The sequence below is a fragment of the Borostomias antarcticus genome, assembly GCF_949987555.1.
Source record: "Borostomias antarcticus genome assembly, chromosome: 3".
Lineage (NCBI taxonomy): Eukaryota > Metazoa > Chordata > Actinopteri > Stomiiformes > Stomiidae > Borostomias > Borostomias antarcticus.
The window spans coordinates 36,482,502-36,508,053 of record NC_140236.1 but is presented as its reverse complement, the minus strand read 5'-3'; the positions used below and the strand labels follow the sequence as shown (position 1 = coordinate 36,508,053).

Below are 25,552 nucleotides of genomic sequence, written 5' to 3'. Positions count from 1 at the left end.
TCATACAATGCTGCACTTCATGGCTGCTGACAATGCTATCGTGTGGCTAGCCAACTAGTCACACAATGCTGCACTTCATGGCTCATGACAGTCCTATCGTGTGGCTAGCCAACTAATGCTGCAATGATAAGTTAGCTAACAAAACTAACCCAATTCCACAAAATCTCACAACTGTCAACACTTTGTCAGATCGCCAAATCTAACTCAACTAAGTTACACTAGCTAGCAAACGCCAGCCTAACACATGATGTAGTCACTATAGAATGCATCCTCATACATTCACAGCTAACAGCCAAATGTCAAGCAATTCTAACAACATAAGAGATAGCTAGCCAGCTTAGGCTAACTGACGTTATGAAAGAGGCATCGGTCTTGTAGCCTTACATTACACTTCGTCAGCTCGCTAACTTGCTAGCAATCAGTTTAGAAAGTTACTACAATCATTTAGCAGCTTAGCTAGTGAACATGGTGCCCCAAGCTAGCTAGATGCATCCTCATACAGCCAACACAGCCAAACATCAAGCAATTTCAACATAAGACATAGCTAGCTAGCTAATATTACCTGCACTGCGTACTTCACCACCTGGGTGTGATTTTTAAATACCATATAAAATTGGAGCATTAGTAAATGTTGCATGTTAACAGAACATATTTGAATTATTTTCTAAACAAACAAACAAACAAATACTTAAAATTAAAATAAATGCTTTTTTGGGGGATAACCGATATATTTCCATACTGATGACTTTTTTGGGACGGGGGGGGAAATGTTCAGGGGGTTAACCTCCTTCAGCCATTATACACGGGTTGTACACAAAGTACCACGTGGAATCACCTCTTTTTCACGTGGAATCACCTTTTTAGGGGGGGTTTAAGGGGGACAACCGCTTCTATACGCGAAGTGTGTCACATCCTCGTGTCCCTTTGTAGCATGAGCACACCAGCAGAGCAGAGGGCAGTAGCGATTGATCATAAACCTCCTCTGCTTACCTCACTTAGGGGACAAAACCTAAGGGGAAAAAACAGCTCATACCGTCAGAACAGTATGACGGGAAATATTAGTGGTTTTAGAACCATGACTTTTTCAAACGGAGGTGAATACCGTGAAACCGGAAACTAGCCCATGCTCCTGACTGTGCTCAGTGTGTGTTGTCAATGGTTTTCCTGTAAATCCTGCAGAACCCTTTGGCTGCCTCTATTGATTGCGTATGCCTGAGCCAGTGCTTGCCTGTGACTGCACGCACACTCTCACCGCACACACACACGCGCGCACACACACTGTCACCACACACACAAACACACACGTACGTGTCTTGCACACACACATACTGATACGGCAATAAGACCTGATGAGCTTAATGCTCCTACTTGTCACCCAGTCTCCCATTCCCGGTGTGTGGGCGTCCTCCAAGCCTTCTCTGAGTGAGTTCTTCCCTCTGTGTGGGCGTCCTCTGGGCCTTCTCTCAGTGAGTTCTTCCCTCTGTGTGGGCGTCCTCTGGGCCTTCTCTCAGTGAGTTCTTCCCTCTGTGTGGGCGTCCTCTGGGCCTTCTCTCAGTGAGTTCTTCCCTCTGTGTGGGCGTCCTCTGGGCCTTCTCTCAGTGAGTTCTTCCCGGTGTGTGGGCGTCCTCTGGGCCTTCTCTGAGTGAGTTCTTCCCTCTGTGTGGGCGTCCTTTGGGCCTTCTCTGAGTGAGTTCTTCCCTCTCTGGGGGCTTCCTGGGCCTTCTCTGAGTGAGTTCTTCCCTCTCTGGGGGCTTCCTCCGGACCTTCTCTGAGTGAGTTCTTCCCGGTGTGTGGGCAACCTTCGGACCTTCTCTGAGTGAGTTCTTCCCTGTGTGTGTGTGGGCGTCCTCCGGGTCTTCTCTGAGTGAGTTCTTCCCGGTGTGTGGGCGTCCTCCGGGCCTTCGGTGTGTGGGCGTCCTCCGGACCTTCTCTGAGTGAGTTCTTCCCTCTGTGTGGGCGTCCTCCGGACCTTCTCTGAGTGAGTTCTTCCCAGTGTATGGGCGTCCTCCCGGCCTTCTCTGAGTGAGTTCTTCCCGGTGTGTGTGTGGGCAACCTTCGGACCTTCTCTGAGTGAGTTCTTCCCGGTGTGTGGGCGACCTCCGAACCTTCTCTGAGTGAGTTCTTCCCGGTGTGTGGGCGTCCTCTGGGCCTTCTCTGAGTGAGTTCTTCCCGGTGTCTCCATCTCCATGCCGTTAACTACAGGGGTGAGGCCAGAATATGTAGGGTCGTGATATTTAAATGACGATTGTTTTCATCCACCACATTTATCAACACCCGATCATTCGTACGATGGGATTGGCGGCATGAATGAGGGCCAATGAGAGAAGTCTCCAGGGCCATGTGACTGCAGTTAATTGTGTCCTTCTCATTGAAGCTGGACTGAACGAAACCTGGTTTTCAGAGCTCTCAGCTGCTGAGAAGGGTGTGTGTGTGTACGTGTGGGTGTGTGTGTGTGTGTGTACGTGTGGGTGGGGGGGCTGGATGCACGCTCATTAATGCGGCTTTAGCAAGACTAGCAGTTTACTAATGCTTAGGCATCACAGCTAAGTAAGACGCTTGTGTCTGACAACAATCTTCCTTCAATAAGATACACTTTAATAATCCCCAGGTGGGAGATTTCTGCATTTACTACTTCCACCCACAGCTTGATTAAAATAAACACGGACAAAGCTGTTGCTGTGGCTAGGTCCCTGAGTGAGCCGGCCCTAAATGGTGAATGGACGGCACTTATATAGCGCGTTTATCCAAATCGCTTTACAATGGCCTCTCATTCACCCAATCACACACACATACACACACCAATGGCGGCAGCTGCCAGGCAAGGTGCTAGCCTGCTCATTGGGAGCGATTTGGGGTTCAGGAGGAGCCGGGTTAGGGTTCAAACCGCCAACCCTGTGGTCATTGGACGACCCGCTCTACCTCCTGAGCCACAGCTGCAGAACATGGCCCCTGGCTGTCCCAGACATGCTCAGGACAGTTAAGAAGTGAATAGCCTTAAGCCTTTCGATACGACCACGTCACCGGCAACATTTAAAAAAATATCTAACAAATATTTAATAATATTAAAAAAATATCTAACAAATCTAAAACATTCCTCACTCCAACACTTGCTGAAAGCTGAGAAACTGCGCTTTCTAGTATTATAGGGAAAATCCAATTAATATTCAAAATGTTGTCACTGTACTTTCAGGGTTAAAAGGGTTATTAACCTTTTTTATTTTTTTATTTTTTTTTAGCTGCGACCGGCAGCTCTGTAGCTCGCTCTGTCGGTTGGTTGGTTGGTTGGTTGGTTGGGTGGTTGGTTGGTTGGGTGGTTGGTTGGTTGGTTGGGTGGTTGGTTGGGTGGGTGGTTGGTTGGGTGGTTGGTTGGGTGTTTGGTTGGGTGGTTGGTTGGATGGATGGATGGATGGATGGGTGGGTGGGTGGTCGGTCAACAAAAATTGGGTTTGGCTGCAAATACACACTGCACACATGTACTAGGGCTGGGTATCATTTCAAAAATTACGATACTAGTACCAATACCAGTACCCTTAAAGATACCGATACCAATTGAATACTTCAATCGATACTTTCAAATTTCTTTTTTGCATTTTTTCCATTCCATAACCGTCATGTGAATGGAAGCATTCAGTTGTGTAAAATGCCATCAATCCTCCCACATTCAAATATTTTTTACAAGAATACATTTTGAATGTGTTTAAGTATCAAACTGCATTTATTACAATATAACTACTGACAGTGACTACACATTTTTCAGTCATCCGTGACCTTGCAGCTAATGTGAACGGTGTGTCAAGGCTGCTGCTGGGGGTGGTAACATCAGCAGTAGCAGGTGTGGTGGTAGAAGGCCTAGGGGGGTCTTAACATTAAGCATAACATTAGTTAATAACGTTAGCCTAAACACATTTCGCTGCTACAGAAGTTAAAACTACCACTAAGTAACCAATGCACTAAGTAATGCATTACAGTAGGGTTGCTAATGCTAGCTAGCTAGGTAATGGGGGAAATCCGCGTTTTTTTGCATTTATTTTTACCATACGCCATAGGCGTGTAGTATAACCATGACTTTGAGCGTTTTGGTGGCATTACCTCAGCGTGATAAACTGTGACAACAACTCGCAGTTGCAGTCGATTTCACCAGACGGATTGTAGCTGTCTGCCGTAACGGGCCAATCACGCGTCGCATTAAATTGAAGAACGCTTGCGGTGATTGGACCATTTTCCTAGATCTCAGTACAAAAAGGATCGAATGAAGTACGTTTTTGACTGGTTTGACTGAAGACGTTTCGATGCTACTTGGTATCAGTTTGTTTCGATGCAGTACTACAAGGTATCGAGTACGGATACCCAGCCCTAACATGTACGTACTTGGTCACCGGCACAGCTATTGTGAATTTGCGCTTGCTAGTGTGTCAGATTTTGTAGGCAGTCACTTGCTGCTACTTCAGTGCTGCCTTCTGGGATATGTAGTGTTCTTGTCTTCTAGTGCCATCCAACAGTAGCTACGCTCTTGAAGTGTTGTTCCAGCCCATCTGTGGGTGTTGGAGCTGGGGAGGAAATCTCCCACCGCCTCTCTGGGAGTTTGAGGTTTAAAAGGAGCAACAGCAGCAGGTCTACAGAGGCTTGAGAAAACAGACGTTATGCAAAGGGGGCTATTTCACGTACTGTAGCTCCCTGGCGTGGCAGGTGTGCCAGGGCAGTAGAACACACAGAGGGAGGGGGTCGCACTGGGCACAGGAGGGACAGGGAGAGGAGGAGAGGGTTACCAGTAGGGCTGGGTTCAAAAAATCGATTCATCGATTCTGAATCAAATGATTCAGAATCGATTCATGAATCCCAATCCCATTATCTTTTATTTAATGAATTAATGAATAATTGAAGGAATGAATAGTTCATAAATTCATTCATTAATTCATTCAATGATTCATTCATTCATTCATTTTTGGAAATCAGTATCGATACCCAGCCCTAGTATTGATGTGTTGCATAACTTGGCAGTCATGTAATAAAGGTTACAACAACAAAAAAAAAAGGTTTTAATAACACTAACCGAATCGATATTGAATCGAATCGAATTGAATTGAATCGTGATAATCGATTCTGAACCTTGTGAATCGGAATCGAATCGATTCTTGAAATTCGACTCGATACCCAGCCCTAGTTACCAGAGGAATGGAGGAGAGGGAGAGGAGGAGAGGGTTACCAGAGGAATGGAGGAGAGGGAGAGGAGGAGAGGGAGAGGAGGAGGAATGGAGGAGAGGGAGAGGAGGAGAGGGTTACCAGAGGAATGGAGGAGAGGGAGAGGAGGAGAGGGAGAGGAGGGGGAATGGAGGAGAGGGAGAGGAGGAGAGGGAGAGGAGGAGGAATGGAGGAGAGGGAGAGGAGGAGAGGGAGAGGAGGAGGAATGGAGTAGAGGGAGAGCAGAGGAATGGAGGAGAGGGAGAGCAGAGAAAGGAGAACTAGCTGACTGCAGCCGACGGCCTGTTGACTCAGCCTTGGTACTGGGAGAGGATGGGTGAGAGCTGCTCTGATAGAAACACACTCATTCAAATGGCAGTGTCCTAAAGTGGTGAATGTCTGTCTAATGTGTTCACCTATCCTTACTTGTATATTTGAACACTTGTATACTCTATATTATGTGTGTGTGTGTGTTTGTGGAAGGCTGGTGGTTGTCATTTCTTGCAGATGACGGCCATAAAATTGAATCAAGGGTTTATTTTCCTGTGATAAATTTGTAGAACTACTATATGATTAGTGAAACGGTGGCTCAAAAAGATCTCTTTAAAAAAAGAAAACAAAAAGGGAGTAGGGCTGGGTGTTTCAAGAATCCATTCCATTCTGATTCACAAGGTTCAGAATCGATTATCACGATTCGATTCAATATCGATTCGGTTAGTGTTACTAAAACCTGTTTTTTTTAGCTGTAACCTTAATTACATGACTGCCAAGTTATGCAACACATCAATACTAGGGCTGGGTATCGATACTGATTTCCAAAAATGAATGAATGAATCATTGAATGAATTAATGAACTATTCATTCCTTCATTTATTCATTCATTCATTAAATAAAAGATTGATTTTGGGATTCATGAATCGATTCAGAATCGATGAATCGATTTTTAAAACCCAGCCCTACTCGGGAGTACTGAGCCCTGCTGACCCCTGTGAACTCTCTGGTTTGTCCACCTCAGGTACGGGCGAGAGTGGCAAGAGCACCTTCATCAAACAGATGAGGATCATCCATGGGACGGGCTACACGGACGAGGACAAGAGGGGCTACACCCGGCTGGTGTACCAGAACATCTTCACCTCCATGCAGTCCATGTGCCGGGCCACAGAGAGCCTAAAGATTCCCTACAAGTATGACGAGAACAAGGTGGGTGTCTGGGGGGGAACGTAAGGGGCGCAGGTTTAATGAGCGATCTCTACTGCCCTCTGCTGGCGTGCAACGGTATCGACCACTTGAGATTGGTCTAAATCTCATGCTGCGGACGGACGGCCACGTGTTATGTAACGTATATGAGCATCTACATCTACATCGCTTAAAAATGTGGTGCCTTAGCTCTCCTTATTTACAATAAATTAAATTGAGTGGAATATACCTTTAACAGAGTACCTCATCTGAACTGGGGAAGCTGAATGTATTGATGATCATATTGTTGACATAGTTTAAAAATATATAATATTGTTGCAGTGTGGGGGTGAACCCCGCAGTGAAAAACCAATGGGCCTCATTCACCAACAAAGTTAAGAATTTCTTAGGAAGCATTTCTTCTTAAATTCCACTTACACTGTTTCCAGCCACGCGAATTCAGTCTGCGAAACCATGGGATCCATCATTATGAGAAGGCAGGTGTGAACTCATCCATTATGAGAAGGCAGGTGTGAACTCATCCATTATGAGAAGGCAGGTGTGAACTCATCCGGAGATTTACGAACACGTCACGAATCAGACGGCAGCTTTCTTTAGAAACTTTCTTACATTTAAGAACAGAACTTGTGAGGCCCAGTGTTATCGGTACATTCACAAACAATACCAGTCTCCTTTACTTATTTTCAAAATATCAAATTGCATGCTTTATCTTACACCTGATCTGTAATAGCCCAATTAACATATAAACTTGCTTTCACATTGTACAGTATCTGTGCTAGAATACTAAAATGCCATCCAAACTATAAATGTCTGCATTGTTGTGGGCAGAAAAAGGAAAATGCAGGTTCTGATATGGACAGGTTTTTCACATGGATCCATCCTAGTCTGAGCATGTGGACAGGACTACGGTTTATCATCCTAGTCTGAGCGTGTGTATCATCCTAGTCTGAGCATGTGGACAGGACTACGGTTTATCATCCTAGTCTGAGCATGTGTATCATCCTAGTCTGAGCATGTGTATCATCCTAGTCTGAGCATGTGGATAATCCTAGTCTGAGCATGTGTATCATCCTAGTCTGAGCATGTGTATCATCCTAGTCTGAGCATGTGTATCATCCTAGTCTGAGCATGTGTATAATCCTAGTCTGAGCATGTGTATCATCCTAGTCTGAGCATGTGTCCAGGACTACGGTTTAGATGCTCATCTGTTCAGAGGCCAGACTTTCTGGCAACAGCTGTCCTCTGGCAATCTTGGCGCCCAATTGTCCAGTCAGAGTTTATACTGTAGGGTTTGCACCAGCAAATACAAACCATATTCAAACAGACCATAAAACTGTCTGTAAACCAGTCCATAAAATATAAAGAACTGCTTCTCCAGCCCTCTCTTGCCATGCTCTCACAGTAGGGCACAGCGGAAGGATCTGGAAACTGTTTTGTGTATTTTAAAACAAGGATCATGCTGTACATAGTCCAAGAGACAAAAATGAAGTTGCAAAAGTGTGACGTGTGTGCCCCGTTACCTATTCAGAATGTGAATAGATGTCCACAGAGAAAGTGCCCTATCAATCCAGGTACATTTGCACCTGTTAGAATGTCAGTAGAAAGTGGTCTGTACATTGCTGGGTGTCTGACAGTAACATGCAAGGTTATGCATGCTTACTTTTTTGTGTAATTGAGCTGCTTAAAAAAAAAAAAAAAACATTATTTGACTGTGCTCAACCCGGAAAGTCGCGATTATAAGGATTCCGTCAATGTTTTTGCCGCGTGCGTATGTTAAAATCTTACAAAGCTAGAAGTATAAATATGATGTGTTGTGATGTTGTGGTGCGGGCGCGACACGTTGCTCTCCTGTCCCCTCTGTGTCCTGATGTCCAGTCCAACTCACTGCTGGTGAAAGAGGTGGACGTGGAGACTGTGACGTCATTCGACGAGCCCTACATCAGCGCAGTGAAGATGCTGTGGACAGACCCTGGCATCCAGGAGGCCTACGACCGCAGGAGGGAGTACCAGCTCTCTGACTCCACCAAATAGTACGTCCCCCCGACGCATGGGTGGGTGGGGGTGGGGGTGGGGGCAAATGGTACGGGTGGGGGGGCAGTGAGTGTGGATTAACCCTTTTAACCCTGAAAGTACAGTGACAACATTTTTTATATTAATTGGATTTTCCCTATAATACTAGAAAGCGCAGTTTCTCAGCTTTCAGCAAGTGTTGGAGCCAGGAATTTTTTTGATTTGTTAGATATTTTTTTAATATTATTAAATATTTGTTAGATATTTTTTAAATGTTGCCGGTGACGTGGTCGTATCGAAAGGGTTAAGGAGAGATGGAGAACGCCTCACCTTGTAAACCTTCACTGTTTTCATCCCACTCCTCCCATTGTCGTATTTGGACTAACTCATGTAGCTATACCTAAATGGTTTTTTTGTACTTAAGCAATATATTTTTGTTAGAAATGCTCAGTTTATCATACTAACAAAGATTAGGCCTTTAAATGTGTGTAGTCGATTAATTCATATTCAACTCATATGAAACTACTGTCCATAATACTGTCAAGCTGGAAAGTGTGCACGTTACAGATTTATTCTACAATAGATTGAGCTCATTCTTTTTCAATTCTACACAAAATAGCCCATAATCACAAAGTGAGGTTTTTAGACATCCGTGTTAAAAAAAAACAACAGGTTTTTAGACATCCGTGCTAATTTATTAAAAATCTAAATGTAAAATGTACACAAGTCTGCAAACCCTTTGATATGACACCCAAAAGTGAGCCAAGGTGCATGTTTTTTCCACTGATACTGCTTGAGATGTTTTTACAACATAATTGGCAAATTCAATTGATCGGACAAGATTGGGGATTGCCAACACCTGCCTATTTAAGGTACCACAGTTCACAGTGCATCTCAGAGCAAACTCCAAACCAGGGGGTCATGGAATGGGAAGGAAGGAAATATCTGCAGGATCATGTCAAGGCATAGATCTGGAGAAGGGTACGGAAAACATTCTGGAGCTTTACAGGTCCCAAAGAACACAGTGGCCATCATCATTCATAAATGGAAGAAGTTTGGAGCCACCCAGACTCTTCCTAGACCTGTAGATCTGGTCACCGTCCAGACTGAGCGATCAGGGAAGGTTTGGAGCCACCAAGACTCTTCCTAGACCTGTAGACCTGGCCACCGTCCAGACTGAGCGACCAGGGAAGGTTTGGAGCCACCAAGACTCTTCCTAGACCTGTAGACCTGGCCACCGGCCAGACTGAGCGATCAGGGAAGGTTTGGAACCACCAAGACTCTTCCTAGACTTGTAGACCTGGCCACCGGCCTGACTGAGCGATCAGGGAACACGGACCTTGGCCAGGGAGGAGAGCAGGAACCCGAGGTTCACTCTGACAGAGCTCCAGCGTGTCCCTGTGGAGATGGAGAACCTTCCAGAAGATCAACCATCCAGGCAGCACTCCACCAATCAGGCTTTTATGGTAGAGTGGCCAGACGGAAGCCACCACTTAGTAAAACGCACATGACAGCCCGCTTGGAGTTTGCCAAAAGTCACCTAGATGATTCTCAAACCATGAGAATTAAGATTCTCTGGTCTGATGAAACCAAACATTTTGGCCTGAATACCAAGCGTCACGTCTGGAGGAAACAAGGCACCGCTCAAATGGCGATGTACCGACACTCCCCATCCAACCTGAAGGAGTTTGCGAGGATATGCCAAGAGGGCATGGGAAAAAAATCTTCAGAAACAAAGTGTGCCAAGCTCGTAGCTTCTTTCCCAAGACTCATTGAAGATGTAATTTCTGCCAAGGTGCATCAACCAAGTATTACGCTAAGGGTGTGTACAGATATCTAACCCCTAAATAACCTGTTTTTGTCACTAAAATAAAATTGCATATTTCCGAAAAACCTGGTTTCACATTGTCATTATTGGCTATTGTTTGTAGATGTTTGAGGCAAAAAATTAACTCAATCTATTATAGAATAAGTCCGTAAAGTAATAAAACATGAGAAGGTTAAAGAGGTGTGCAGACTTTCCGGCTTGACTGTATTAGTGTGTGTGTGTGTGTGTGCGTGCGTTTGTGTGTGTGTTCAAGTGTTTGTGCGTCATCTAGCACGTGTCACCTGTCCTCCTTCATTCCACAGTTACCTTAGCGATATAGACCGAATTACGTCAGGCGATGATTACGTGCCCACTCAGCAGGACATCCTGCGGGTTCGAGTGCCCACTACTGGCATCATTGAGTACCCTTTTGACCTGGAGACTGTAATTTTCAGGTACTGGTGTGAAGTGCCCCTCCTGGCACTGCCCCCCCGCCGATGCCTGTCGTCACCCACTACTGCTCCGCACAGCACAGTAAAGAGCCCTGGTGGCACGCTCCCTGAGACTGGACCAGACTGGCACCGCCAAATCACTAAATATAGATCAAGGAGTCTTTCTAGAACATTCTAGAACATTGCCCACTGCCAGCACATTTGCCCACCTACATAAAAACTCTGATTTGAGGTTGATCTGATTAGGTGAGAGGAGGGGGGGGGGGTGTAAAGATTGTTCAGTCTCATAAGCTGCCATCAGGGATTGAACCAACCTTCGGTGGGGGAGGGGTGGTGGTGAAGGGTCAGCCTCCCCCCAGAACTCTCCGGAATGTTCTCTTCGGTGGGGTCCGGTGGGTGCACTTCTTTCGGTGGGGAATATCGGCTGTCATGCTTCACTATCCCTGTCTTTCTCTCTCTCTGTCTCTCTCTCTCTCTCCTCTCTGTTGTTGTCGTTCCTGTCTCTCTTCCCGTCTAGCTATCTTAGTGATCTGGATCGTATTGCTGAGTCATCCTATCTACCAACCCAACAAGATGTGCTTAGGGTTCGCATCCCAACCACTGGGATCATAGAGTACCCTTTCGACTTGCAAAGCATCATTTTCAGGTAGAAGAGACCTTCACTTGAACTAACCCCCCGTTCCCCGTTTGTGTACCCTAGTGTTTTACACCCTCCCCCCTCCCCAAATCATCATTGTTTTGATATTCATGTGGACTGTGCATTTATTGTGATCAGACTCAGTTTAAAAAACAGGGCTTAAGCTCATGCACATCTCAAATTATTCTGCTGATTTGAACCCGAGTGATTTCAAATTCCAGATATCAATGTTTTTTTGCACAACGAGGCCCAATGAACTGATAGTATTCGGAGCTGTGACTTGTGGCCCTTGGTTTGACATGGTTCAGAACTAGCTGGCAGGGTGTTTGGTTCGTCCTGGAGGAGGAGGGGTACGCCCCCTGGACTTGGCACAGGGAGATCGACGGAGCTCATGTCACCAGAGTGCAGAACAGAGAGAGAGAGATGAGGAAATGGAGCCAGGGAACGAGAGAGCGATTACAAAAGAGTGCAAAGCGATAGGAAGCCAACATGTCAGACCTTCCTACGCTCAGCTAGTCTAGAAATAACTCTGAGCTCACAATGAAGTTGGACTGGAGAGGATCCCATTGTTCTGCTGCTGCTGGATGACCTGCTGTGTGAATCACTGCATAGTTACGGACCACTTCCTAAATTACGCTCATATTCTACAGGATAAGAAAAGAAATCAGGAGTAGCGTTATGAATAAGGATGAATATGTAGCTAGTTAGATTTGGCATGAGTGAGTTCTGGCCAATGATTATAGAGACTTGTGATGGGAGAGATTTCCTTTTTACACAGGCACTTGTGTGAGGGAGAGATACTGTCTGGCAGCCTGGACAGCAGCTTCACAAGGCCGCCTTTCAGAGAAACAAACATGCCTCCGATCAGAGCTCTACTCTCCTAATTGCCTTTTGAAGTCGCAGAAAATGTCATTTCTCTGGGCTCATCCTTCATAGGAGCAGCTTATGCCGGTAAGTAGGTCACTCATCCCTGCTGTAGGAAAGGAGGTCGTCTGATGTGAAGGAGCTTTTATTTTAGGCAGGCGAACCTGGACGACCCCCATTCTTCAAGACCCCCTTGGCTCCGCAGCCAGCGAGGAAGAAGGCAGCAGGGCACAGCCTATTGAACGGTCCACCTCCTTGAGTGGCACTGCTAAATGTCACACTGTTCCTAGCGTATCATGTTGCGTTTTTAACTGGTTCAAGGCCAACTTGCCTCATTGGATGCAATCCTGTCTAGCAGGCTATATGGGAACAGTGATCCCAACATTAATTAATTAAGAGGCCACTGACTAGCGGGCTTGTTTGGTCCCTGATGAAGAATCATGGCCTTCTCTTCTTCTCATTCCCTGTTCATGAGTTCACTTTTCAACAGCTTCCTTTTGTATCTCCCTCCTCTACACCTTCCCTTTATCTGTCTTCACGCCCTCCCTTCTTTTCTCTGCCTCCACCCCTCCACCCCTCCGCCGTCCCATCACCCTCCCTAAATTCATAATCAACCCTCAGCCCCTATTCTGTTGACACACAAGTAGGTGGAAAGGATAGACTAACCAGCATGCTTTGCTCTGTCTGTCTGTCTGTCTGTCTGTCTGTCTGTCTGTCTGTCTGTCTGTCTGTCTGTCTGTCTGTCTGTCTGTCTGTCTGTCTCTCTCTCCATGGTGTTAGGGTCTAGGGGGCAAATCTTGTTGCCACAAAAATGGTCAAATGGAGGATTGTAGTAGATTGCTGTATAATTATTACATGATCTCCTTGATTTCCTTAAAGACGATATACGCAGTTTAGAGTTAACTCAAAATATATGAACAGTGATAATATTATTTGTTGTTTTGGCATGGTGCTCCAACATTTTCCAAAGGTTCTGAAGTGATTTAATGAGGTTAAACCATGATGTTGAAGTATAGACTTTAAGCTTTAATTTGAGTGTTACAATTCTATCTCTATTCTCTATTATATCTGGCGAACTGAACTCATTGAAATGAAATGAAATTACAGCAGTTTGAATTGCTTTGTCGGTCGGTCAGTTGATTGTTGCTGCGCCCCGGGCTGATGTAACAGTTGGTTGGGGGGCGCATTATAAATAAAAATAACAAAAAATAACATAACATTGTTCAGTCAGTACACAAAAATGTCCACAAGACCCATACCCTACGCATGTGCGTACATGGTCACAGCTATTGAGAATTAGCGTTTGTTGTAGCGCCCTCATTTTAGGCCATCAAAAGTAACACACATGCTTTCAAAGCCGCTTTCTTTGTATGTGCCCAATATTGTGTTACAGTCTACCACACAAAGAATACCACACACACAAAACCCTCACGTCAAAGGGTACAATACAAGACACAAACCACAAATGAGCCTTGAGCAAAATGGCCAGGTTCCAGCTAGTTACAGTACATAGTAAAGTGGTATGTAAAGAGGCAGTGCACGAGTAAAAAACTATATAAACCTATAACTGCAAACCTTTGAGCCCTGAAAATGTATATAGATAAAAATAAATGATATAGGCCTAATAAAAACACGACAAAACACTAGGTTGCATAAGGTTAAAGTAAATAAATAAATTCAGCCAACTTACAGTACATCACAGCAGAACTGGCGATGAAGATTGAGACCACAGCAAAGTAAATAGACCACGTACTATAATATTGAAATAAGTACAGCACAACTACATGCAAGACAATTGCATTTATGAACAAGTCAAAACCATCGAGGGCAAAAACGTGACACCTTTCCAAAGCTGAGTCATGGCAGCCAGCATAACCTGCATGGACTAACTTAAGCTCCGCACGATCAAATATGATTAAAATAAAATAGGCAGTGCACACTAATCAATCATGTTACAGCGAAGAGAATAACAAACACTAGAATAACAAAGGCAGACCCCGGAAAAAAAAAATAAGACAAAAGATGTCCCCAGCAAAACAGTAACTTGTGTCAATTATGGTTTTTGGACTTACTCTGAACAGCCTTCTTGAGATCCACAAAACCAGCTGTGACCCAGCAGCTGCTGCCAGGTCAAACAGGGGATATGGCTAACAGAACTACCAGCTAACCACTCTAGCATAATTATCTGCAAAAAAGCTTCTGGAAACTCCACTTCTCCCATGAGGCATCCTCTCTCTCAGCAGGTGGAGAGCTTCCATCTTTTATTTGGAGCTGCAATTGAAAAGGTTGTTTTCTGAAACCGTGTTCCACCAAATACTCAGGCTCTCTGTTGTCCACTGTGGCTGTGGACTGTCTGTTGCTGCTAAGTAGCCAACGTTGGATAACCTGATAGCGATGATGGATGAACATGGGCCTATCATGATAAGATTTGATTGGAAAGAAGCTGGCTTCTGGCAGATTTGATTGGAGAGACACCAGACCCTGATGGCTTAACCTGTGTTTTTTAGGCATCTTGCCTAATCAGTTTAGTTTATATTAGGTTTAGTTCACAGTTTAGTAAGTTAAGCCTCATCTGATTGGCTAGTACTTCATATTGGTTTGTTTTCTATAGGATAAAACAACTGCTCCTGGCGTAGCCCGGCTTTTCCATAGACTTAACATTACAATTCTTGTTTTCACAAGGTAATCCAGAGGGGCGATGTTGAACGCTGGCAAAATTGAGAGGAGAATATTGGCATGTTATCAGGCAGTTAAATCAAAAAACATTATCTGAAACATCTGAAACTTAGTAAATCATTTAAGCTTTTATTGGTATATTTTTTGGTAAACCACAGGCTTATCTTAGCATATGGGATAAAACGTCACCGGACATGTATGGCTGCCATTACACTTTCTAAAGAGAAAACTTAGGCACTAAAGTTGTGTTCGGAATCGCTCCCTATTCACTATATAGTGCACGATATAGGGAATCAGCCATTTTGTTTGTAGTGTCCGGATTCTCCATGGAATTTTCGTTCCCTATATAGTCCAACTTTATTACCCACAATTCACCTTGATTTGCAGGGAACAGTGCATGTACCCTACATTTTCTCCGTTCCCTAGGTAGTTCACTACATGGTGAACCCTATATAGGGAATAGGGAGTGAGGGAACGAGGGAGCGATTCCCAACACAGCTTTAGTCTAAGTCCCCTTGACATCCTGGAATGTATTGTAAGATGGCGAAACCACTCGTCTGGCAGCATCACTAGGGAACACACACACCCAGTATTTGGTGATGCCTAACTGACTGTTACATGCATACTACAGGCATTCATTGCATAGAAAGAATAAGCACCCAAGTACTAAGCATGACTACTTTGTGTTTGATGTTAATCTGTTGAGATCCTATAAGCACCCTAAATGGTGCATGTGCTGTATGTGCCACTGAGTTGAATTGCTTAAATGGTAAATGGACTGCACTTATATAGCGCTTTTCCACCTTAGCGGCACTCAAAGCGCTTTACAATGGCCTCTCATTCACCCATTCACACACACATTCACACACCAATGGCGGTAGCTGCCATGCAAGGTGCTAACCTGCTCATTGGGAGCAATTTAGGGTTAGGTGTCTTGCTCAAGGACACTTCGACATGTGGACAGTTGGAGCTGGGATTCGAACCACTGACCCTTCGATCATTGAACGACCCACTCTACCAACTGAGCTACAGCCGCCCTCCTCCTAACCCTCCACTCACTCCTCAGTATAAATACCGCCCATTGGCTGGCTTTTTGGTGGCGTAGCTGGCTAAAGAGATGTTTGAGAGGTGGGCATGTGCATTGACAAGTCAGCAGTACTGACTGACAAGCCGCACAGTGACAACTGTGACGTTGGTGCCGGTGACTCCGGATAGACAGCTGTTGGGCTCAGCTCGACCAGCTGTGGTCTGTAGTGTGTGGAATGAGTGAGGGGGGCGAGTGTAACCAAACGGAATTGGTTTAATTCATTCCTCAGAATAAATAGCGCCACACACGCCATTGAATCCTTGCTTTTCGGCGGTGTACTGTATGAAAGACCCCAGAGATCGAACCCAGCGTGGGTTAGTGTTGGAAGCTGTATTTACGAGTGACGCCATGACACCTGGTACATGTAGTGTACAAAAAAGAGGTGTACATTTCTAACTGTTCACCCTATATGGATGACTATAACCTCAAATTAAAGCGGACAGTTTGCACTTTAACCCCATGGTCATTGTGTCATTGCAATTCCAAAGTCGAGTACCGAGCTAAAACAACAAAAATATTGTTACTGTCAAAATACTTTAAAGTATAACTGTATGTAAATATTTTAACATTTGATTTACTTTAAACCTGCTCATTGCTCTCCACCAGCAGCATCAAGGACCTAGGGGTTGATTTAGGCTTCAGGGGTCCCCCTCCGCCACCATCCCCACACCCCACCCTGCCACTCAGCTCATACTCCTTCAGAACAGCGTTCCAGACAGGCCAGTGTGTTGAGGGTCTGGCCTCTCACACGCACCTGCATCCACTTATTTGGGAATGGGGAGAGAAACTCTGCACACATCTAAGCTGTGTTCGGAATCGCTCCCTCGTTCCCTCACTCCCTATTCCCTAGATAGGGTTCACCATGTAGTGAACTACCTAGGGAACGGAGAAAACGTAGGGTACATGCGCTGTTCCCTGCAAATCAAGTTGAATTGTGGGTAATAAATAGTGGACTATATAGGGAACGAGAATTCCGTGGAGAATTCGGACATTACAAACAAAATGGCTGACGCCCTATATAGTGCACTATCTAGTGAATAGGGAGCGATTCCGAACACAGCTTTAGTGTTTCCTTTCTTCTGTTGGGTTCAACGTGGGGTTTTAAGGTTTCTCTGCGCTCTCTCTGCGCTCTCTCTGCGCTCTCTCTGCGCTCTCTCTGCGCTCTCTCTGCGCTCTCTCTGCGCTCTCTCTGCGCCCTCTCTGCGCTCTCTCTGCGCCCTCTCTGCGCTCTCTCTGGACCGTGCTGCAGGTTTACTCTGCGCCCTCTCTGGACCCTCTCTGGACCCTCTCTGGACCGTGCTGCAGGGTTACTGCGCCCACACTACTGCATCAGTGCATAGGACGTGTTCAGCCTGAACACAAACTAGTCAGGGAATTGCATTTGCAGAGTGGTAATAATAATTATTAGATTACATGTTAAAGGCACCAGGTGTGAATCCTGCAGACCGATGACCGCAACCTTGCAAGATGTTAATATGGACAGGTTGTTGTTGTTATTATTATTATTGTATAGATTTTTTTTTTTTTTTGCTGCTGTTTGCTACCATAGGCAGAATGCTCCTTTGCACTGATGTAGTTGTTCTTCTCCATAAGAAGTAGCTCAATCTCATTACATCATGAGGTATTGTGTGGTTCCTAGGCCTTATTGTGTTGTCCTCCCAACATAACTCCTTTGAGTGTTTGAGGTCCATGATGGAGAGCTGTCCTGAGGCAGGCTCAGTTACCATTGGCCCCTGACGTGGAATAAGATTGTCTTTCTTTTATCTGTCTTGTAATGTGTTTTGATGGTGTTTCTACGATCAAATTCAATTTAGTGCTAAATCCAATTTAGTTTGAGCTTTTTGATCATCAACGAAAATTAGTCAACTAAGAAAATATGCAGCATGATATCAGTAGCAGATTAGAATCCTGAACCTAACGGCGAACCCTCTCTCCTCCTTCACGGTCATCCCTTCATCCTCGCCACCCCCCTCTCCTCACAGGATGGTGGATGTGGGAGGTCAGAGGTCAGAGCGGAGGAAGTGGATCCACTGCTTTGAGAACGTCACCTCCATCATGTTCCTGGTGGCGCTCAGCGAGTACGACCAGGTCCTGGTGGAGTCCGACAATGAGGTGAGACACACGCAGAAAGCACCTTGCTAGTCTTGTCAGTAGGGATGGGTATCGGGAACTGGTATTTTTTGGTACCGGTACGTCATTGGGTCAGTCATTGGGTCAGTCATTGGGTCAGTAATTGGGTCAATCATTGGGTCAATACCGGTGCTGCTATCAATATTTAACACGTTTGTGTCATAAATCCATGGAGCCGCGCTCGTTTCATATATCAGCCAATGCAGCTGGCATTCGTCGCCTAATCATGACAAAGCTGCTAGTGACGGGCGATGATCTAGCATTGTTATTGTGTGTCTCTCGAGGAAGTAGGCATAGTGGCGGACAGGGCAAAACGCTACTCCACCAAATCTACCGACGGTGCTAAATGCAATTTATGTAAAAAGCTAGTTGTGTCCAAAGAGGGTAACACCAGCAACCTCATGAAGCACTTAGAAATATCACATTCAGTAAGTGTGAAGCAGTGAAGCGTGTTTGACTGCTTTAGCGAAGCGGCTAATGCTAACACTGATAGTAGCAGATGAGCCAGGATGCTAGGATGCCTAGGGTGTCTGTAGACTTGATGTGAACGCAATCACCTTGAATTTCTCATAAATTCAGCCCTTGCAAACGGGCGCACTCCAATCTGGCCTACCTGCATTTCCGCGTTCTTAAATCCTGTTCTTAGATAAGAACAAATCCGAGATAAGAAACCATTCAGGAATGCCAGAATTGTCCCGGGAACTTCGTAAGTGGAGTTAAGAAGAAATTTCTTAAATTTCTTAAATTACTCAATCACACGGCACAATACACTCTGATGACTTATGACTGGCACTGAATGGATTCAGCTAGGGTTGCATAATTCTGACTTTTTTCAAGTTTCTGATTGATATTGCTAGGTTACTATCAGCTATCAGCTACACATACAAGCCTCAACAATGATGAAATCAGCCCACACATGATTAAATCACCCAAATACTCCGCTAAACGGCAGTACAAAAGGTCACTTGTAATCTACAAAGTAGCAGCAGGAAAAAGTTGCTCATTTGGACAACATGAGAGGTGACGTGACTGCTTGCCTCCACATGCGCAACGTCAATATGCACGTCATCCAGTCGCCTTTTATTTATTTATTTTTTGGAATGGCTGGAGATCTACCAGCATAGCCTCTGACCTACTGGTCAATCACGATCGACGTATTTGGCACCCCTGCTGTAGGGAGATGACCACAGCCCTTAACCCCAGTTACCACCCCCCTTCCAGAGGCACATGATCAGTCACCCTCACACCTGCTTGGCTTGAAAAGAGAAACATCATAGTGGAGCTTTCCAATGTGTAAGAAGTAGCCATTACCAGCAATGACCGGACAAGTATCACACAGGATCAGTATATTATAGTGATTGTCCACTATGTAAATGAAGCCCAACTGAGACCCAGGCGGTGTACGGGCGGCGGTATAGCTCAGTTGGTAGAGCGGGTCGTTCAGTGATCGTAGGGTCAGTGGTTCGAATCCCGGCTCCTCCTGACTACCTGTCGAAGTGTCCTTGGGCAAGACACTGAACCCCAAATTGCTCCCAATGAGCAGTCAAGCGCCTTGCATGGCAGCTGCCGCCATTGGTGTGTGAATGGCGCTCCGGGCCAGTGTAACAACTGGATGGGGAGCGCGTTACAAATGCGGTACCTACCTACGAGTCCCAAAATGGTAGAGTAGTATCGAGCAGAGCATCGATAACAAGTAATATCTGTATCGATAGAATCCTAACGATACCCATCCATACTTGTCAGTTTGTTGTTTGTTGTTCAAAATGCTTTCTGCATGCCTTTGAATTATGGAATTAGGAATGATAGGATCACCCTGTTCATGCACGCTCTCTAGGACAACAAGCTTTCTGATTGGTCATAGGCCTAGTTTATAAAACATTGTCATATCTGATTGGTCATAGGCCTAGTTTATAAAACATTGTCATATCTGATTGGTCATAGGCCTAGTTTATAAAACATTGTCATATCTGCCAGGTTGAATGAGGAAATCTACAGTACATCCTCCTGCATGCATCACTAGATGTACTAAGCATCTAGTGCAGCCATCACCAACAGGCGGACCGCGGTCCGGTTTGGACGGCTTCTGGGTCTGGATCAGGACCGCGATCCGCCTGCTGGTCTTTAACCCGACAAATCAATGAGAATTTCTCTCTTTTGACGGAGCGTAGGCAACTAGTTTGAGCCTGCGCAGCCTTTGTAGTATATTAATAGTTTATAGTAACCTACTTTTTATTTATAATCCCTCCTAAATGTGAAGTGTCAATAAACGGGTTGAAATATTGTTGAAATGTAGCCTACTTCATTTGATTTTAAAGTCGCACAGAAACGGACGTTTGAGATCATCTAACTTCCGTAGTTTGACGTATTTCCGACGCAAACAAGCTATGAGGGTGGGACATGCGTTTAGAGGAATTTGATTGGAACATTGACAAGTAGACGGGTTTTAAGAACTTTAGACCGATTCGATAGAAGGATAGCGTTGATTGACGGGTGGATGTCGTGAGATTATTGGCCTAAAATCGAAGGTACCTGTTGTTGTCATTGCACGTGACCTACCGTTTTCCAGGAAGTAAGAAATTATATATTTTGATATAGGATTACAACAAAAGTAGAATTTTGTACATTTCTTTGGCATACATCGTTGAATAGGTGAACACTATGACCAATTATGTGAACCAAAATGGGACAGAATGCTTTTTTCATTTCAGTGCGACTTTAAAGTAAGTTGGGGTCCATACAACTGAAGTGAACAATATTTTAACTTCCATGCGTATTTCACAGTAACATACCTGCTGCTATACAATAATTTGATAGGAATATGCAAGGAAACAAATCTGTGTTGAGGGCATAAAAAACGCACGCATCACCACCGGACCCTGGCTTGAGCCCACCTTGTCAAAATGGACCTCTTAGAAGTGTACTTGATTCCCCCTGGTCTAGTGGAAGACCGTGCACTTGATTAAGTTCCAGAAACAAGCACTTGCATTTGCTTTAGCTTTCCCAGCACAAGTTAGCCAATTACCTCAAAAGTGTAAACCCACAAAAATGACCCCCCCCCCCCCCTCTCTCTCTCTCTCTCTCTCTCTCTCTGTGTCTACCTCTCTTTCCCTCCTTCAGAACCGGATGGAGGAGAGTAAGGCACTGTTCAGGACCATCGTCACATATCCGTGGTTCCAGACCTCCTCGGTCATCCTGTTCCTCAACAAGAAGGACCTCCTGGAGGAGAAGATCATGCACTCTCACCTGGTGGACTACTTCCCAGAGTTTGATGGTGAGTTTCTCACTGTGTTACCTGTTAACACTGCCCTTTGACCTCTTAACACTGCCCTTACCTATTAACACTGCCCTTACCTATTAACACCGCCCTTTCATCTCCCTGCATTGCCCCAAAACCCAGTCAGTTGTAGGGAACAATGATTTAATTTAATGTAAATCATATTTGTTGTTACTGGTGGAGTTATGAATACAAACATATTCCTCATTGTGTTATGTGAGTATATAGTGACACCTTGTGGCAAGATGATTAACATAAATTCAGTACACCTTCCAGAGTGAAATATAGGGGTGCTTTAATTCCTTTTGATGCACTGATTCAAAAGGCAACAATTAATTTAAATGAATGAGATTCATAACATAAATTTAAGCAAAAATATACAGTGAAAAAATAGACTGAAAATAATACATATATTATTTCAATCAATTACAACTTGATAATAAAGAAGTTGCACAACAACCTCTTTAAGGATATGTGTACTTATGGTAAAATGGTAAATGGACTGCACTTATATAGCACTTATATAGCGCTTTAATGGCCTCCCATTCGCCCATATACACACACATTCACACACCAATGGCGGCAGCAAGGACACTTCAACATGTGAACAGGAGGCGGGATTCAAACCGCTGACCCTACGATCATTGGGCGACCCGCTCTACCACTGAGCCACAGCTGCCCACTTGTAATAAATGTATAACAATGTATTGAATTGTATTGTGTACTGTACTAACGTACCTATTGCAGCAAAATTGGGGATAAAGCCAAAATATATGATGTTATCATACAGTATGCTATTGTCACGCCAGAGGTAGCTACACCTCAGCTTTGAACGGCTTACTGTAGTTCAAAGTCCTGGAATCAACTATTAGATTAATTTAGTCTTTCTGTTCACACACAGGAAAATGTATTCTGCTGAGGTCAATTACATAAATCAACTTTTCTTAATTGGCTCTAGATTAAAATAAAATGCTGGTCTTACAACCAGTTATCATTCTGGGATAGGGGGGGGGGCAATCACACTAGGGTGGTGCTAAGCTTGTGTTGTTTTTTCAATGGTATGGTAACTTGACAAATAGTCCCAGGGGATTGAATCTGATTGGCGCCAGGAGAAATAGCCGGTGCCAATGAGAGGCTTATCCCAAAAACCTACATCCTGTGAGCCAGACTAGTGAAATGCCAACCAAATCTATTTTTGCATTTCTGATCAGTATGGCATATGTATCTGAGTGGTAACGTGTGTGTTTGTGCGCATGTGTGTGTGTGGGTGTGTGTGTGCGCGTGTGTGTGTGTGTGTGTGTGTGTGTGTGTGTGTGTGTGTGTGTGTGTGTGTAGGCCCTCAGGGAGATGCCCAGGCATGCAGGGAGTTCATTCTGAACATGTTTATAGACTTGAACCCTGACAGCGACAAGATCATCTACTCCCACTTCACCTGCGCCACCGACACGGAGAACATCCGCTTCGTGTTCGCCGCCGTCAAGGACACCATCCTACAGCTCAACCTGAAGGAGTACAACCTGGTCTAGACTACATCCTGGTCTAGACTACATCCTGGTCTAGACTACATCCTGGTCTAGACTACATCCTGGTCTAGACTACATCCTGGTCTAGACTACATCCTGGTCTAGACTACATCCTGGTCTAGACACCATCCTACAGCTCAACCTGAAGGAGTACAACCTGGTGTGAGACAGACTGAAACATGCAGCCCACGCACAACACACAGTGCACATGGACACTAATGAACCCAAACAAACCAACATGTATATTCTCACCAGTTGACACATACACACATACACACACACACACACACACACACACACACACACACACACACACACACACACACACACACACACACACTCAACACCACAGTCACATGTTTTACCCACCCCCCCAGCTCCATTATCTTCTTGCCTCTTGTTCTTTTATAGTCCTTGACAGTTTTTCAGCAGGTGTTTTACAGTTCCTGTCATTTCCCCCCCCCGATGGCTCACCTGCTCCGGGGAAGCCCTGTCACCAGACCTCCGGCCCCTGATCGGGAGGGGGGGGGGGCAGGCACTTTACTGGTGCTGAGGAGGGTGCACGGGGGTGGGGGGCGGGCCGGTTTGGTGGCGTGCTTTAATGGAGGGAGGGTAAAGCTGGATTATGGCGCTGTCACTGCTCCTCCGCTTGTCTCTTGTCTGCAGGATGGGGTCGAGGGATGACGCCCCGCCAGGCTGCAGTGGGGTTATGGGTAATGTATTTTAAAGCACTACAGAAAGTATCAACAGTAGTGAGAAACGTGACTCTCCAAGTGGGTGAGGTTGTTTTTCCTCTCCTCACCCCAGCTAAGCGTCAGCCAAGTTGCTCTTTTGAATGTAACTCAGTGTATGAGTTCAAATCAGGTTGACGCAGCTCACACACAGACCGAGCAGGGATGGAGAGATGAAGTATATTGTTCTGTGTTTATTAAGAAATATTTTAAAAATGTTTAGTAATTGACACTATTGCTATTACAGCTTTTTGATGTAAATGTTAATCCAAAATGAACAAGAGAGCAACTTTTATCACATTCCACATCTCCCACTGTCCCAGTTGTTACACTACTTCTCTCATCCCCCCCAAAGCTATTTTAATATAAAGAGATATGAAGATGCAGATACATGGCAGCACTACTTGTATCTCATTTATATTATTTGTTGTCTTTGAAATGCTGTCCCACTTGCCAAATTGAAAAAAAAAAAACGTTTTGTTTTCTGTAAATACAATCAAGTTGCCAGTATCTGTTGCATCACTATAGCAGTTCAGATATGAACAAATCCAATATATTTGAAAATGGGGTGATGATTACTGAAGCCAAATGTTTATATTTGCCCGTGTTCTGTCATAGTAAAATCTGAAATATTGGTTCACATACTGTATGTTTGCTAAATTATCCATATGTTAATTTGCCATTAATAATTTCATTTGACCAGTTGCCTAATGGATAATAATGTTTTGTACTGTGATTCAGTTTCTTCTAGTTTGTTATTTTTGATGAAGGTGAACAACGTGCTGTACTTAATGTGTGGATGACAAAAACGGAATAGTCTGGAGCAATAGTTTAGTTAAAGAGCTGCCAGCTGATTTAATCACAAGATGGTCGCTCAGTTCAGACCTTCTTTATGAGAATAATATGATATAATTTTCATATTTGGCCAATATTTTGATAAACAGTCGGTGTAAACAAGAGTAAATATTTGTTTCATCTATATATATGGATCAGATGTCCAGATGTTGATAGTCTGGATTTATGCTCCCTTGTTTCCTCCAGTCAGGAAGACTATTCTGCCGGGGGCGGGGGGGCGATATATTTGGGGCAAATGATTAATCTTTCTCTGGAGACTTTATTTGTGGTTGTTTGTTTTTAAATGCTTAAAGAGTGGAAAGACGCATTTCCATTTACGTTGTTGCTTTATGCAAATATGAAAGTGAAAACGGACAAAAAAAATAATCAGTGGTTGAATTTTTACTGGTCTATGCTTGCATTTTGTAATTCAAGAATTTCTGTTGGGTAATGGTTCTAATCCCATAGCTTGTCTTCTGCTTGTTAGTTCTTAAAATCCCATAGCCAATAGATATCTCTAAAGATTTTTTTTCTCAATGTAATTCAGGTGAGTTTCATAACTTCATTACAAGGGCTACTACTAGCTAGATTGAATGAGAATGAAATGACTCTATGGATGGCATAGAGCAAAAGGTGCAATTTAAATGAGTTCTGAATCAGGGAACTGGGATGTGCCAGGCTGACGGCCACGACCTCAGGGCTGGAGGAGGAAGTGACACGGGTTCAAACACTCCAGGGATGTCAGGAGGCTTTTGGGTCCTGGCTAATCAGTCCACTTTTAGATCACAGACCCTGCGTCACGACACACACAGATTTAAAAGCACAGGATTGGTTAGAGATCATGTCATTCAATTATTTTAAACCCATGTGGAGGGACACGTCTGGGGAACGCTAGAGGCAGGGAGGGACCAGAGCAGCACAAGGAAGAGCAGGCGGGTTGCCCAGGTGGCACGGGGAATCTCTTTTGTCCTAGATACCCTCCCAGACTGCCAGTCATCTCCCCAGTTGTCATCTGCTTGGCTCTACTCCACTGTCACTAACGGTTAATGTGACCTCCCCTTGTCAGCGGCGTTTCTATGCTTGACATAATCGTTGTTGGAGCAGGTCGGGCCACGTTAGACCTATTTCTTAGAAGCCATTTGACTGACAGTG

At 44.6% G+C, this 25,552-nt stretch overlaps 1 protein-coding gene across 2 annotated transcripts in view; it reads left to right on the top strand.

The window, feature by feature from the left end:
* Positions 1-22,838, top strand: part of LOC311307540 (guanine nucleotide-binding protein subunit alpha-11-like) — a gene marked incomplete at both ends in the record, with an annotated part of 30,872 nt that extends 8,034 nt beyond the window's left edge. Inside the window, 6 exons of one of the 2 annotated variants that reach the window (XM_084436356.1) lie at positions 6,194-6,378; positions 8,251-8,405; positions 11,162-11,290; positions 17,891-18,020; positions 21,156-21,309; positions 22,648-22,838. In XM_084436356.1, coding sequence (XP_084292482.1) covers positions 6,194-6,378; positions 8,251-8,405; positions 11,162-11,290; positions 17,891-18,020; positions 21,156-21,309; positions 22,648-22,838 — 944 coding nt within the window. Of the gene's footprint in view, positions 1-6,193; positions 6,379-8,250; positions 8,406-10,515; positions 10,648-11,161; positions 11,291-17,890; positions 18,021-21,155; positions 21,310-22,647 lie in introns of both variants that reach the window. The other variant, XM_084436355.1, reaches the window with a different exon arrangement.
* Between the last annotated feature and the right edge of the window lie 2,714 nt (positions 22,839-25,552).